This window comes from Giraffa tippelskirchi, chromosome 10, assembly GCF_054371585.1.
Source record: "Giraffa tippelskirchi isolate mGirTip1 chromosome 10, T2T-mGirTip1v1.2.pri, whole genome shotgun sequence".
NCBI classification, from domain to species: domain Eukaryota; kingdom Metazoa; phylum Chordata; class Mammalia; order Artiodactyla; family Giraffidae; genus Giraffa; species Giraffa tippelskirchi.
In genome coordinates, this window is record NC_137284.1 from 161,670,299 (window position 1) to 161,685,801 (window position 15,503).

General features: G+C 57.6%; 1 protein-coding gene across 2 annotated transcripts in view; it reads right to left on the minus strand.

The window, feature by feature from the left end:
* Positions 1–1,262: 1,262 nt before the first annotated feature.
* VIPR2 (vasoactive intestinal peptide receptor 2) overlaps positions 1,263–15,503 on the minus strand; it is a 69,011-nt gene continuing 54,770 nt past the window's right edge. Inside the window, exons 6-13 of one of the 2 annotated variants that reach the window (XM_081535584.1) lie at positions 12,679–12,820; positions 8,976–9,126; positions 8,133–8,193; positions 7,132–7,201; positions 6,530–6,621; positions 3,342–3,468; positions 3,198–3,239; positions 1,263–2,583 (exon numbers count right to left, since the gene is read on the minus strand). In XM_081535584.1, the coding sequence (XP_081391710.1) occupies positions 2,410–2,583; positions 3,198–3,239; positions 3,342–3,468; positions 6,530–6,621; positions 7,132–7,201; positions 8,133–8,193; positions 8,976–9,126; positions 12,679–12,820 (859 nt within the window). In that variant the 3' untranslated portion in view covers positions 1,263–2,409. The remainder of the gene's footprint in view (positions 2,584–3,197; positions 3,240–3,341; positions 3,469–6,529; positions 6,622–7,131; positions 7,202–8,132; positions 8,194–8,975; positions 9,127–12,678; positions 12,821–15,503) is intronic. The other variant, XM_081535585.1, reaches the window with a different exon arrangement.

The following is a 15,503-nucleotide window of genomic DNA, read 5'->3' on the forward strand; positions in this document are numbered from 1 at the left end:
GTGCAGACAGGCCAGACCCACACACGTCTGTCCCAATGGAAAGGCAAGTTGCAGAAATGTCTGTACAATATGACGTACTCTCCACAAGGAAGAGAAGGGAGAGTGGGAGAGAGGGAGAGAAGTTTGCACCGGCCCAAAAGAAAATATCGGGGCAACAGCACGCACTCATGATGGTTAATGTTGACTTCCCGAGCCTTGAGAGGCAGATGGCGGATGGAATTCACAGCTTTTTCACTTTTTAGCTAATATCTGCCTCTAATATTTGAGCTTTGGTAATGCCTGTGAATAGCTTCTCTAGCCTGAAAATGGCACCACTGGAAAAAATTGCCATTATTGATAAGAAAGGAAGGCGTTGGCTACTTCCATCTATAGAGGTGGCATCTCCTGCAGAGTGGCCCCTGGGCACACAGCCATTCCCACATTGTGTGTGCGCTTCCATTCCCCAAGTCTGGAACAGACCTGATGCAAGTCCTCAGGAAGCTCCTTCCACCAGCAGACAGCTGACAGAGTCCTGTCACCTGGAGCCTGGGGCTCTCAGAAGCTCACCGGAGGCGGGTCTCTGCTCCTTTCTAAGTCCTCTGCAGCTCAGCCTCCAGAGATCGCATGGTACGATATTCCCCTCGGAATGGGGCAGTCTGACTGAGCATGGAGTTTATCAGAAATAGATTTTATCTGTCTGTGGTGCAAATGCCACAGTTAGGAGTGTGCTCCCAGAAGGCACGCACACACTCACACGTACACATGTGTGTGCACACACATGCACACACGTGTGCGCGCTCACACGCGCGCACTTACACACATGCACACACACGTGCACGCTTACACACATGTACACACATACATGCACACACGTGTGCTCACACACTCACATGCACACACACGTGCATGCTCACACACATGCACACTCACATGCACACACGAGTGTGCACTCACACACATGTACCCACGAGAGCACACGTGCTCAGCCTGCCCTGGTGAGCAGGCTCGCAGGTTCTATGGAGTGGGGCTGGGTGTGCTGGCAGCGCAGCCCCCTCCCCGCCTCCAGGGGTGACGGGAGCCCCTAGGTGGACCCACCACTGACCAGGCCAGTGAGGAGCAGTCCCGACAGTGGTACCAGTGCCTGGGAGGCGATGGCGTCCAGAGGCCCTGACCCGCCACCCACCCTCCCCCACTGGTCCACCCTCTGCCCGGGCTCCTCTTCACAGGCGGGAAGCTTCCTCCGAACGTCCTCAGGATCTGCTCTCAGAGTCAGCCAGCAAACAGACATGAAATGGGTTTTATTCAAGTGGTGTCACGCGGTGGCTGGGGGACACTCCAGGCACACACGTTTACAACACTTTGCAACTACACGGGTGTGTCGGTCACCTCTGTCCTGCTAACAGGAAGGGACAGTCTCCCCTCTACTCCCATCAGGCTGGACCGCCCAGTTTTAGGCCAGCGGCCTTGGCGCCGGCAGCTGACAGACCCCCCGGGTACGCAACCAGCACCCGTGCCAGACGGTGGCCCGAGACGCTGGGCCGGCTCTCCAGGCACGTCGGGCGTGTGCTCGCTCGCTGTCTGAGCTGGGATTCCGCTGCTGGGCCCCCCGCGGCTGCCCCACGCTCTGTGGCCAGCCTCCTCTCACCGGGGGCCGGGCACCCCCCCAGAGGGACTGTGCTGGGTGACAAGCCTCCCAGTCTTGCCCCGGATGTGCAGCCCACTCCTCAGCCCAGCCCTGCCCCCCAGCCTGCTGCCCAGCGCCGGCTGTCCTGATGACAGGCACCCACGCTCAGCTCCGTGACGCCTCGAGACGAAGCCTCCGTGGCCTCGTTGGTAAGGGGGCCCGGTGTCACAGAGCGGCCGGAGAACCGAGCGTAGCAGCAGAGCGGTGAGAGCCCACATGCGGGGTGAGCAGGACGGGACCCTGGGTGCCCGGGGGTGCGGAGGCAAGGGGCCCAGCTGGGCTTGCGGAGGCTCCTGGGAGCCCTCGGGGGACGTCCACGTGTCCTGCACACAGCGGGGTGGACCGCCCCCGTGACTGGGGGTGGGAGGCCAGCGGTGCAGGTCATGCAGAGACGGGGGGTGACCATGTCCCTGAGGGCCAGCGCCCCAGCCCATGCCTGCGCCCCCCGAGAACTGGCGGTGAGATTAGAAAACCCCTTCTTTCTTCCACAGTCACTGGACCCAAGTCCTGGGTTCTACCACCTTGGTCGTTCCTAGTCTCTTTGAAAATGGGTCCATCTGCATGGCCAAACAACATGAAAAACAAAAGTACCCGATTGCTGGAGTTTAACAATCATGGGCTTTAAGTCTCAGGCAGTTTCGAGGTCCCCCAGTCGCCCGGGGGGATCAGCCAGGCCCGGCTCTGGCGGGTCAGCGCCGAGTCCCATCGAGTGCCCCTCGCGTGTCTGGGGCTGCACTGAGGCGCCCCTAGATGACCGAGGTCTCTGTCTGCAGCAAGGACGGGGCGCGAGAGCCGCGCGGGCCCTGCAGGGCGCCGTCTGAGCCGGTCCTGGAGATGGACGAGCTGTGCAGTCGGTAGTCCCGGGCGGAGGGCCGGCTGGGCCAGAGGCCCCGCCACGTGCGTCTCAGCTCACTCTGCACCTAGGGCGGGGCACGGCCGCGTGGGCTCAGCGGGCCGGAGCTGGGGGCCCATGGCCCCGGAGCAAACCTCCCCCCGCGGCCCCTGGAGCAAATCTCCCCGCCGAGGCCCCCTTCTGGGTATGGAAGCTGTGATATCTGTGGACGGGGGGCAGACAGGCTTGGGAACCAGGGGAGGACGGGGACGCGGGGGTTGCCGAGAGAAGAGGGCTCTGACCCGGAGCCGAGACGCGCGGGAGGGCTGAGCTGAGAGCCGTGGGCACCGGCAGGGTGACCCCCAGAAGGTGGACCCCAGCAGGGTGACCCCAGCCGGGTGGGCCCCGGCAGGGGGTCCCTGCTCCAGATCTTTTGAAGTGAAGTCACTCAGTCGTGTCCGACTCTTTGCGACCCCATGGACTGCAGCCCACTCTTCCGTCCATGGATCCTCCAGGCTGAAATACTGGAGTGGGGTGCCATTTCCTCCTCCAGGGGATCTTCCCGACCCAGGGATCGAGCCCTGCACTGCAGGTGGACTCTTTACCAGCTGAGCCACCAGGGAAGCCCGGTCTCTTAGGGGTGTTTTCAGGAATCCCTCACAAGCCGGGGGCCTGTGCTCCCCAGGAGGCCAGAGGACTCACCTCGCTGTTCAGGAAGCAGTAGAGAACCGCCACCACCAGGCCCTGAGGGCGAGAAGGTGCCGGTCAGAGGCCCCGCCCCCGCCCCGCCCAGACGCGCGGCCCCGCCCCCCGCCCCGCCCGGACGCGCGGCCCCGCCCGCCGCACCTGAAAGGATCCGAGGCACAGCTCGAACAGGATCTGGTACTCGGAGACGCCGATGGGAAACACAGCGAACACCGTGTAGTGGACTCCAAACAGCGGGATGAGCAGCAGGGTGGACTTGGCCAGCCTCCTGCAGCGGAGAGAGGGGTCACGCTCTGGCCAGCCAGGGGCCTCCCTACGCAGCCACACCTCTGCCCGCCCCGGGAGAGCGTGCGAACGCAGAGCAGCAAAGCCCTCCCGGGAATCTCGGCCACTCGGAAAGGGTGGCACCGGTCTGAGGAGGTCAGACAGCCCTGTGCGTCGGTGGTTTTAGCAGTGGGGACCCTCCCCAGCATCCGGAGGACGGGGCAAGTTTCAGTTTCAGATCAAAAGAGCAGGGGCGGCAGGGCTGCCCCGGGGCACAAGCGCGACCGGGTCCCCCGAGAGCCGGGGACGGGTGCTGCAGGCGGCCCTGCTGTGGGCCCAGAAGTCTCAGGAGTGGGGGAGCCTGCACCCGATCTCCTTTCCCTCCCGGGAGCTCGCACCCTCCTAACCAAAGAGCAGACTTCCTTCTCACTGCGGTGGTGTTGAAAGCAAGACAGCTGAACTCAGTCCTGCCTGCCCCCATGCCCGTCCCACGGCCCAGCCAGGTACAGGTCCGCTCCGCTAAGTCTGCGCTTCCCAGGCCCCAGAGCCGGCCCGGCCCCACCCGAGGCCACGCTGAAGCAGGCCGCCTCCGACTCAGCGTCTGGGCCTCAGCCGGAGAAGCTGCTTTTCTGCTTTTCTTTCACGTGCACAGAGGCGCTATGGCTGCTGAACGGAACCCCCGTGGAGAACCACTGCCATGAGCCAGGGACTCTCACAACTGCACACGAGTCATCGGGCGGCTCTTCAGACTTGGAATCCAAGCTCCCCCCAACCCAGTTACATCAGGTCTCTGCGGGTGACCTGGCCTCTTCCCGGGGGAGTCCCTGTGGCTGTGTCTGATGCAGTGACCCCACCACGGTCTGAGGGTCAGGAGCCCTGGGGTCCCTGGAGGCTGGGCAGGCAGGCAGGGGCTGGGTGCCCCTGTGACACCAGCAACCAGCCACCACCCCAATGACCAGCCTCATCCTGGCAGCGTGGAGGGCACCGAGGGAGGGGCGTCTCCGGCTCCTCCCCACCGTCTCTGCTGGGTTGGCGGCACTCAGTACTTGGAAAAGACCCTGATGCTGGGAGAGATTGAAGGCAGGAGGAGAAGGGGACAACAGAGGATGAGATGGCTGGATGGCATCACCAACTCCATGGACATGAGTTTGGATAAACTCCGGGAGTTGGTGATGGACAGGGAGGCCTGGCGTGCTGCAGTCCATGGGGTCGCAAAGAGTTGGACATGACTGGGCTGAACTGAACTGAATACTTAGAAAGAAGTCACCACTTTGTTTACATATTTTGAGACACCTGAGGAGTTCACAACAAGGGATTTCCTCGTAGCGGGTGATCTGTATGAACTCTGCCCCAGCTGTACGCGTGACCTGGGGCTCGCCGGGCAGGGGAGGCCTCAGGACCCCCCGCCAGCACGTGCAGGCCTGACCGCCTGACCGCAGCTCACGGCGCTCTCGCGGCCTTCAGCATCGCGGCTGGTGTCTGCCCGGCAAGTGAGGCTGGGTTTCTGCAGGGAGCGGCACGTTAGGCAAACGTCAGAGAGACCTGCTTGGACTCTTGTTGAGACTCTGCTGGTCTCTAGAAAGGTGGCTTAGGGGCGGGACCCCTGGGGCCCTGTGCCTGGGGACCTGTCACTTCTGTTATGAGATGGAGACAGAACACACGCCAAAATACAACCAGACGAGAATCACAGATGTGCTCTCTGCCTTTGTTGTTATTCTGGAAAGAGAGTAGATTCTATTATCCCCACTTAATTTTGTTTCCAAAACAAAAGCATCGCTCTCTAAGATCCACTTACGATCGCTCCCCAGAGCCCAAAGGAAAGGTCAAGGTGGCAGTGAGCGAGATCTGCGGAAGCCGGAGTGCCGGTGAGGCCGGAGCTGCAGCTGATCCGGGGGCAGCCCAGGCGGGGACAGTGCTGGTGGACGCCCGTTCCTCTTGGCCTGACCCTATCGAGGGCTGGGCAGAGCCTGCCACAGCCTGGGCCCGGGTCACGCGTTTGTGCTTCCCACACCCCGTCACGGCGCTCAGTGGGGCCCACTCACACGTGCGTGCTTCCCACACCCCGTCACGGCGCTCGCTGGCGCCCAGCAGTAGGTGTCATCTGAAGATTCCCTCTCTCAGCGCTCACAGCCTTAGTGGCTGCTCTTGCTGCAGCATCTCCACTCCACAGGTGAGGAAGCAGGCGGGGTGCAGGGCACTCACCTCCCCTGAGCCTCCAGCTGGTGCTGCCCACCTCGGGGAGGCCACCTGAATGTCTCCCCAGGCCACCCTACGTCTCAAAGAGGGAAGGGATGGATGCAGCTGAGAGGGCCCACCGTCCTGTGGTGGGCGGGGAGCCCCCTGGGGCCACGCAGCTTCGGGGGCTGCAATCCAGCCCCCATTTGCCTGAACCCAAGGCTCCTACCAGCTGGAGCAGCCCCTCCACACTGAACTAGTTTTATTTTACACTCGAGTCACAGGCTTTATTTGTTCTTTATGAACTCCTGATAGACATTTACAGAATCTTCCAGTTCCTTTACAGAGTTCTCAGTACTTGTTAATTAGCTAGATGAGGGTGGGTGATTCCTTAAACTCCGCTCTCTTTCTCATGAGGGAGATGATGGTAACCACCTTCCTGTTATCATTCAGGCAACAAACATCAACTGCGTCATTATTAAGTACCAGGCGCACGTGAGGTGTTGCCTGGACCCTGTGGTCCGACAGGGAAGACAGAACCAAATATAAAATGCAAATAACGTGTGGCCAAGGAGAAAAGGTCAGGGTACGAAACAGGAGAGTGGACAGAACACTTCAATTCCCAGCTCTCTAGAGGAGGCCCACGCTGGAGGGAGGGGAAGGACGTGAATAATGGCCATGGCGATGCTCGCCCTTGCACAAGTTACTCCATGTCCGGGGGTCCCTGTAAATTGGCCACGGGCACACTCCTGTGACTAAAGGAGAAGACCTGGGGTCAGGTGTGGGTCCCCAAGCCCCAGTTCCTCTGCTCTCCACACAGGTACCCCGAGTTATCAGGCCACGTGAGGCTGGTGAGGGCGGCTCCGAGCTGGCTCTAAACACATACTCACTTGTACTGTGACTGGTCGTTGCCGCCGACGTCTGGGGACGTCAACTTCTGCAGTAAAATTCGTATAATACTAACAAAAAGGATGAAATTGACCTGCACAAGAGGAGATGACATATCAGGGTGTGAAGTCCCCCTGCAAGGGAGGTGGCGAGGCCCGGATGTCTGTGGCTCAGCCCTGCCCAAAATGGGGCTCCGGGCTCCGCTGTCTTAGGAGCGCCAGGGCCCTGCCCAGTCGGGGTCTGCTCCCCCTGCCTGCCTCCCCAAGTCAGAGCGTGGCAGTCTGTCTGTGGCGTCACCCATGTGTTGACCCCAGGGTGCGGCAGTTGAGAAAATTAATTTTAGGACGTGCAATCCACAGATGGAAATCCAGCTCAGATCCAAAGCTGCGCACTTGGGGGAGCTGACCGTGACCCCTCCGAAGGTGCGTCTCCCTCTCGCCCTCCCCTTCCTCCTAACGGTGGGCCGAGCCCCCCGTGGAAGAGCTCGGCCTGGGATTCTTGTCTCGGAGGCCGAGTGGAACGGGGCCGTCTGTATTCACCACAGGGCTCTCTGCCCAAGGGCAACCTGGCGGGTAACTCAGGTTTCTGCACAGAAGTCACTTACTATAATTGAAATTAAAATCGGTGTTCGTATAACCCACCAAGGAACACTGTGGTCATTGGTATCCCAGCAACTATTGAAGAAAGAGAAGGAAAATCACATTATCACGGATTCCATCTACAATCCAAGCACAGGAGGATAAGCACACGCCTGTGGCCTCGCCCCATATGCGGGGCTTACCAAACAAGCCGCCCCGCCCCACCACGACCAACCCCTCACTCACAGGTTTGTTAGGTGGTCCCTTCTGACTGCCACGTGCTGTCTCCAGGAGGAAGCTGGGACAGGAGGCTTGTAAAATGCCCCCCGATTCCCTGTTACCCACATCCCTCCCAGCTGAGCAGACCCACCCTCGTCCTGGAGCCTGGCTGGTTCCGACAGTAGGGTGTGGAGTCTGTAGAATTCATTGTGGCCTCTCTAGACCCACAGCCCTGGCCTCCCTTGCAGGTAAGGTACCCACGGCAGGTGAGTGAGCGAGACTGAGCCGGAGAGCTGCCCAAAGACCCAGGGACGGGAGCACACCAGATAAACTGGACCTGTGTCAGCACCAAGCCTGGGGTGTTTGTTACTGGCAGGGGATGGCTGGTGGGGGGGCGGCTGGAGGACCCGGCCCCACATGAGGCACAGCAGCTGCTGGGCTCCACGGTGGGAGCTGGCTGCCTCAGGCTGGGCGCAGCCTGCCTCACCGCGCACAGGGCAGAAGCCTCCAGGCCTGGCCCAGCTTCAGGGCCTCAGAGGGCTGAGCCTGGATGCCCTCCCACTGGGCTCCGGGCTGCACCGGTCTCCCCAAGATGCCACTCCGTTTCTGCCTGGTGGACCCCAGGCCCCACTCCACGGCCAGCCCTGGTTCAGTCCCACCTGCTCCGCAGCCCCTCTCAGAGCTCCCCCGCCCTGAATCCCCCCCTGAGCGTCCAGAGGCTGCCTTCTGCCCAGACACAAAGCTGCCCTCCGGCTCCCCAGGACCTCAGTCAGCGGCGCACGCCCTTAGCCACAGGCACAGCACTCACCCCGTGTCCTCCAGCGAGAGCCGGGCCGCAGTCCACGCACCCGTGCAGACCGTGGGGATGCCTACAGAGAGACGCCGGTCACTCCAGCCCTGCACTGGCCACCTGGACCAGCCCGGCGGGGACACACATGGGAGCCCTTGTGAGCCCCCGCCGGCAGGGACAAGGGCTTTCTGACGGACAGATTAGTGGAAACTCTTCATAAATGCACACAGGCTTACCCTCACGCCTTACTAAGCAGCGAAGATAATTAAATACACACTGGAGAGGCTGTGTCCTGACTTGGCAGGGACCTGAAGGGGCGCCCCTCACTGTAAAGGTGGGGGGCCCACAGCTTCACCCCTTTCCGATTCCGGCTTGGGCAGAGCCCCGCTGATGAGCACGTTAGCGGGACCTCACTGTGGACGGGCTTCCTGCTTCTTCTCCTCCCAGGCCCCTTCTTTCTGATTTCCCCCCCTCTGCCCCTCATTGGGGTTCACCCCAGGAATGAGAGTCACAGTGGTTTTAAACCAGGTTCTAGGGCTTCCCTGGTGGCTCAGCTGGGAGAGAATCCGCCTGCAATGTGGGAGACCTGGGTTCAATCCCTGGGTTGGGAAGATCCTCTGGAGAAGGGGAAGGCTACCCACTCCAGTGTTCTGGCCTGGAGGATTCCACGGACTGTATAGTCCACGGGGTCGCCAAGAGTCGGCCACGACTGAGCGACTTTCACTTTCTGTCTCCCCAAACATTAAGGTGTTGACTCTCTTCCTCCAGGGGCAGCACGGGGTGTTTCTGGGCGGAGAGCATCTCCGTGTGTAGGTCCGGGGGGACAGGAATCAGGAACCTGGCAGGCAGGGGTGTCCTCACCCCATCCGATCAGGAGATAGGCCACGAAGCGCCGGCCGGGGGCAAAGATGGCCACGAGCAGGGTGTGGAGGTACAGACCCTCCACCAGCAGCCAGTAGAAGTTGGCCATGATGCAGTACTGGAAGAAGACCAGGCTCAGCTTGCAGCCCACCTGCGCGGGGAGGGCACCGTCAAAGGCCGCAGCTCCGGGCCGCACGGCGCCCTGCGCTGCACGAGGCCCGCCACCTGCGGAGGGCGACACGCGGGCAGATGCGCACCACGCCCGAGGGGACGGCCACCCTGAGTGGCCACGTGGGGCCTGGCCCCCTCTCCTCCTGCCTCCTCGGCTCCACGAACCCTCCCTCACTCCCACTTCCCTCCTCTCTCCCTCCGCACTGTGCACTCTCAACAAGAGACGAGAAGTAAAGGAAAAACAAGAGAAACCCACCAAACAAATTATTTCCTCAGGTGTTTAGAAAGGGGAAACTAAGGCTTTAGATCACTAGGTTGATACAAATGCACTGAAAACAACCCCCCAGCACTTTTCTTTCTATCATTCTGTATCTTTACATCCTGCTCCCCAAATACGTATTTGTGGGCAGATGGGGTGGATACACTAACATACGTGTGGATAGAGCCACACACGTGCACTCGGTGGACAGGCAAGAAGCGCACGGCAGCCTCTCAAGCGGGCGGCGGGCCGTGAGGAGCCCTGACTCAGAGCGGCTCCACGGTCTCCAGGACGCCCGCTCCCGCTACCTGGCACTAGGCTTCTCCTGCTCTGTGTCTTTCTAAGGCGGTTAAGCTTTACTGATGCCAAGTATGGGCTCCGGCGTGTGGAGGCTCCCCACCGGACACCAGGGCTGGGCCCGGCAAGTGGAAAGAGGCATGTAAAGACCCAACGATGAGACCCTGGGACCGGCACCCCTTGTTGGAACAGTGACACAGGCAGGTCCGGGTGTCGGGCAGAAGGAGCCCCACGCCCGTGGGTGGAGGCGTCCACGATGAGCCCTGCTGGCTGCTGCACAAGCATCCTGCACACGCGGCGCCCATGGCGACCAGCTCTGCTTGTTACAGCTTAAATACATGTGCCCTTCGCAGCCTCCAGTCTCTCTCTAGTCCCCCCGGGCCGAGTGGTGGCAGAAAACATAAACCACGGTGTGTCTGTTATTGGCGGGACGGTCACACAGACTACATCACACTTTCCAGATTCAAAGGAGACCCTGAGGCACTGGTAGATTCAGAGAGTTTCCAAGATAAACTACAGAAGGAGGAAAAAAGACAAAGGGTGTTAAGATGATCCCAATCCCCTCTTCTTGGTAAAATGTTTCAGATGCCAACTCTGCACTTCTTCCCTGCGGCTCATCGGCCACCAACTCATTCCAGGGGCAGAGGCTCTGGGGTGAGGGGCTGTCTGCTGACCTTCCGTTGTGGGAAGGTCGAAGAGTCAAGCGGCCAGGGTGGCACCCTGCTCGGTGCCCAGCATGTCCTCGGCCAGTCCTGTCCCGGCGGGGAGCCTCTACCACCCACGGCAGCCAGGCGTGCAGGGGGCTGAGCCCCCGTGTCCGCAGGAAGTCCTGCTGAAGGTCAGTTTCCGGGGGCCCTCGGGTCGCTTGTTCTCTCCAGACTGCAGCGCAGTTTCCACAGTTTAGATGAGAGCCAAACCAAGGAGTTTAGAGAAGGAGGCGCCCGTGTGAGTGTGGCTGGTCTTGGTAGGGGCGGAAGCCAGGTTCTGTCTCTAGGTCCACTTTATGAGCCAATAAAGCTGGCTTCTTTGAGATCCAACCCTTTGAAAAGGACAAGAAAACTGCACCCACGTCCAGGACTGTCCAAGGCACTATCAGGGGTCATACCTGGAAACGCTTGCCTCTCAGGCCCTTAAGGGGACAGAAGGCATTTCCCTACGGTGCTGGGGAGACTTACAGCATCCACAGGTGCTAAGAGCAAGCAGACAGGAGATCTTACTTAAACGTGTGGAAGTGACGGCTGCAGGGCTGGGGAAGGAGGCTTTGTCACCTCTGCGGGCCTGGAGCCCAGAGCCCTCACTGCTCAGCAAGCAGCAGAGGGGAGGGCCGCGGCCATGGCCGCTTGTGTGGTTTCCGGTGTCTTGTGTGCCAGCCACTCCACACTCGGGGATGCGGGCTCCCCCAGCACCACTCAAAGCCCCTGTCTTCAGAGCTGTCCTTCCAGGGTTGGAGCCAAACTTTCTTGATGGGACAGAGTGTGTGTGTGCCAGGGTGTGAGCACACACGGCTGTGTTAGTGTGGGCACACACGGCTGTGTTTCTGCATGTAAGAGTGTGAGCACGCACAGCTGTGTTTCTGTGTGCACGTGTGCACCTGTGTGTGTTGACGGGCTCTGCTCACTTCCCTTCCTCCTGCTCCCTCTCTCCCATCCCCTCCCAGTCTAACCTGGGCTGTGGAGCCCAGGACCCTCGGCAAGGTCAGGCCCCCAGCCCAGCCTTCTGCCCTCCTCTCTGGGAGTAGCCCTGTTCAGATGTTTCAGGCCTCACCGCACAGCTCAAGGCCTCTGAGTTTGCCCCCAACGCCCCAGGCAGGTGGGACTCGGGGCAGGGACATCCAAGTTCCTGCCTCCTGCCCCCCCCCTCAGCCGGGAGCCAGCCAGGTCCTCTGTCTACACAGCAGGACAGTATACTACTCGGGGCAAGGGCCTGGTGTCCATAGGTCCATCAGGGTCAGTACGGCCTTTAATGAAGGAGGAACTAAGTAAGGAGGGCTCCTTAGGGCAGACCTCTGAGTAAGACAGAGAAGCAGCCAAAGATTTCTTAGCAGGAGGAGAACCGGGTCTCCCGGCCCCTGGCCTCCGAGGGACCCCCATCTGTGCAGAAGAGTCTCCATCCCAGGACAAGAGCCCAGGGCTTCCCTTCCACCTGGGGTGGGATGTCCGGGTGGAGGGCAGTGCTGCTGATTTTACTGTTGCATTCAGTCCACACGCCTCACGGCAGGACTGTCCCCAGGAGTATATAAACCTGCGGGCCTGGGAAGCAGCTGTTGCACGGCGTGGTAAAGGCTTTACTGTCTTAGAATGACCCTGACTCAGACCTCTTCAGTCCAGAGAATGGAGTCAGCAGATGGGTCCATCCGTGAGGGATGCGGGCGGAGAGCCGGGTCTGGCTCCACGTGGAAGAGCCGATCTGACAGGGTGAGGTGAAGAAACCGGGTGGCGGGAAGGACTGGACCGCGGCGCGCTCAATGAACGCACCAAACTGAGCTTCGTCCTAAAGCCCCACTAAGTCCATCGCGAGCCTGGCCTGCACCGCAGAAACTACCAGTCCAGGCGATCCCCGCGCGGCCCGGTCACCGCACTGCGTCCAGGGCAAGTGCCGGGGCCGTGCTCCCCCAGGAGGTACCCGCCTGGCCAGCTGGACGCATCCACCGCTCTGAATCCCGGACACGGGAGAGAAAACAGCGTCGGGCGTGCCCATCCATGTCCCCTTCTTCCAGCCCCGAGCTGCTGCTGGGCCCCCGGGCGGTGCCCTCGAGTGAGTCCGGTTTTGCCCGGGGCAGCGCTCGGGCCGTGAGCTCCAGCGGGCAGTGCCCTGCCCCCACTCGTGGCGCCCTGAGATGCTCTGAGCGCAGGCCGCACACCCCCCTGACTGGGGCCTCGGTGAAGCCCCAGCTCTGGACCTCATCCCAGACGGAGGTCGGTGGCGGGGCGGGAGCTCACAAGGCCGCCTAGAGGGCCCAGCCCCGTACAGCCTTACCCAGGAGGACGGCAGGTCCGGGCAGTGCAGCGTTCCGGAGCTGGAGTACAGCACGTCGTCCTTGACCAGCACCGAGACGGCCCGCAGGATGAAGGACAGGAACAGGTTCAGGTGGATGTAGTTCCGGGTGCAATGCAGCTTCCTGCCCAGGGGGGGCGAGGGGAGGGCGGGGGGAGGGGAAGGGAGGAGGGGGACAGAGGCGAATGGGGGTGATGGGAAGAGGCAGGAAATGGAGAGTCAAACACTGTGTGACTTTAATCTTAAAGCTTCTTTTTTTATGGAAGTAAAACAATTTAGGTATTCCTTGTGTATTTAAGATGTTTTCAGCTTTGCATTACGGTACACATTTTTGTGCATAAATATTGCCCTTTATTTCTGTCTTCGCGCGTTAGAGCAGAGACCCAGAAACAAGATTTCGGGATAAATGTATACAGCACAGCCTCAGTGAGTCTGAGCCTGCAGAAGCACGCCCCACTTCACAGATGTGAACACCATGCATCTCTGCAGCAAACTTCCTGCAAGACCCACCTCAAACGACCTGTCTTTGAACTTAACTTATGTGATATTTGCTTCTCTAAAACATGTTAAGAACATTTTGTTTATAATCATTTCACAACAGTTAAATTATGCTTGGAGAAGACTTAATTAGATATTTGATTTAACTCTGATTTTTAATTGTTTGGAGACAAGCTGTTCCACACAAATGCACTTCCAAGATCATTAAAACATTAACTCTTTAGGTTGAAGTAGAGTTTACAAATTTGAAGGATATTAAAAAATATATTCTAAGCAGACTTCCACTTGTGGCTCCAAAGAGAAACTTATCTGACCTCCCTCCCATGTCAACTGTGATTTTAAAAGTTGTCTATGGAGCTCTGGAGGGCAGCAGAGGCGGCTGGGACCTAAAGGACTGGGGCCCTGGTGAGGGCGGAGCATCGGGCACTGCAACCTCCTCTCATCTCCTGGCTGAGGGTTAACCCAGGTTTCAGGGCACAGTGCTGATTAGAGAGCGGAGGCCCAGAGTTTGTAACAGCGTCTCTGGATGGAATGGACGACAAAAGACGTTAAGGGCTTTCAAGGCAACAGAGTGGAAAAAAGGAAGCCACAGGGAGCCTCAAATTCTGCAGGAAGTTACCTAAGAGGTTTTCCTTCTCGTTTTCCATTTCCCAAGGTGTTCATGTGTAGGATGAGTAGAAGGATTCCTAGGCTGTCATCTAAAACCCCTAAAGGGCTGTGACTTAGGAATAATGATGAACCAGCCTTCAGAGACCCTGAAAAACAGCCTTAGCTTGACTCAATCCCTGCCTGGCTCAGGCTTGTCTGCCCTCTTGCTAGAAAGAGTAAATCCTCTCTATGGTAAGATACCATCTAAAGCCTCTACAATTTAATTATATGTAACTTCAATAATTAATTAATAAATATGCCAGAAATAGTACAAAATGATCAAATGCAGTTAAAAATGGAAAAACAAAAATAAAACAGAATAGAAAGAAATCCAGATATTGGCATTTTAAGACATGGCTGTAAAATGGCTCTGATTAATATATCCAAGAAAATTAGAGAATGATGCTGTAATAAATATTTCCCTTTATTTCTGACTTAGCACCAAAGAATTGATGCTTTTGAACTGTGGTGTTGGAGAAGACTCTTGAGAAGAGTCTTGGACTTCAAGGAGATCAAAACAGTCAATCCTAAAGGAAATCAGTCCTGAATATTCATTGGAAGGACTGATGCTGAAGATGAAGCTCCAATATTTTGGCCACTTGATGTGAAAAACTGACTCATTGAAAAAGACCCTGATGCTGGGAAAGATTGAAGGCAGGAGGAGAAGGGGATGACAGAGGATGTGATGGTTGGGTGGCATCACCAACTTGATAACATGAGTTTGAGCAAGCTCCAGGAGTTGGTGATGGACAGGGAGGCCTGGCGTGCTGCAGTCCATGGGGTCGCAAAGAATCAAACACGACTGAGCGACTGAACTGATACTGATCAGAGGATGGAATTAATTGCAAAAATCAAATGGAAAATTGTAAACTTTAAAAAACCAATGAAATGAAGAATTAAATGGCTGGGCCTAAATATTAGATTAGACGCAGTAAAATGGAGTATTATCGGTTGGAAAACAGATGGTAGACTATGTCTAAAGTCCTGCATGCGTGAGTGCTTAATCGTGTCTGACTCTTTGCGACCCCATGGACTGCAGCCTGCCATGCTCCTCTGTTCATGGGATTTTCCAGGCAAGAATACTGGAGCAGGTTGCCATTTCCTCCACCAAGGGATCATTCCGACCCAGGGATCAAACCTGCATCTCTTGTATCTCCTGCATTGACAGGATTCTTTACCACTGAGCCACATGGGAAGCCCATGTCTAAAGTAGAGAGAAACAAATTAATGGAAAATATAAAGAAACAAGAAGAAATGTACAGGAAATGTTGAAAATATTTATCATGGGAAAATGGTGTTTCAGAAGGAAACGAGAGCGAGAATAAGGTAGAAGAAATATTTGAAGAGCTGCTGGCCAAGAATTTTTGAAACTTACAAAATATAATAACAGATTAAAGGAATTCCACTAACCCTAAGAAGGAGGATTATAAAGAAAACCACACTAAGGCCCATGACAGCAAAACTGCTAAAAACCAAAGACAAAAAAATCTTCAAAGCACCCAGAGAAAAAGACTCATCCTTCAGTGGTATTATGGTGAGACTGGCAGCTGAATTTTTCAAAAGAAATAATGATGTACATCTTTAATGTGATAAAAGAAAGTAACTGCCAACAAAGAATTCAGTACTCTCAAAAATATCCTCAAATGTGAAGGCAAAATTAA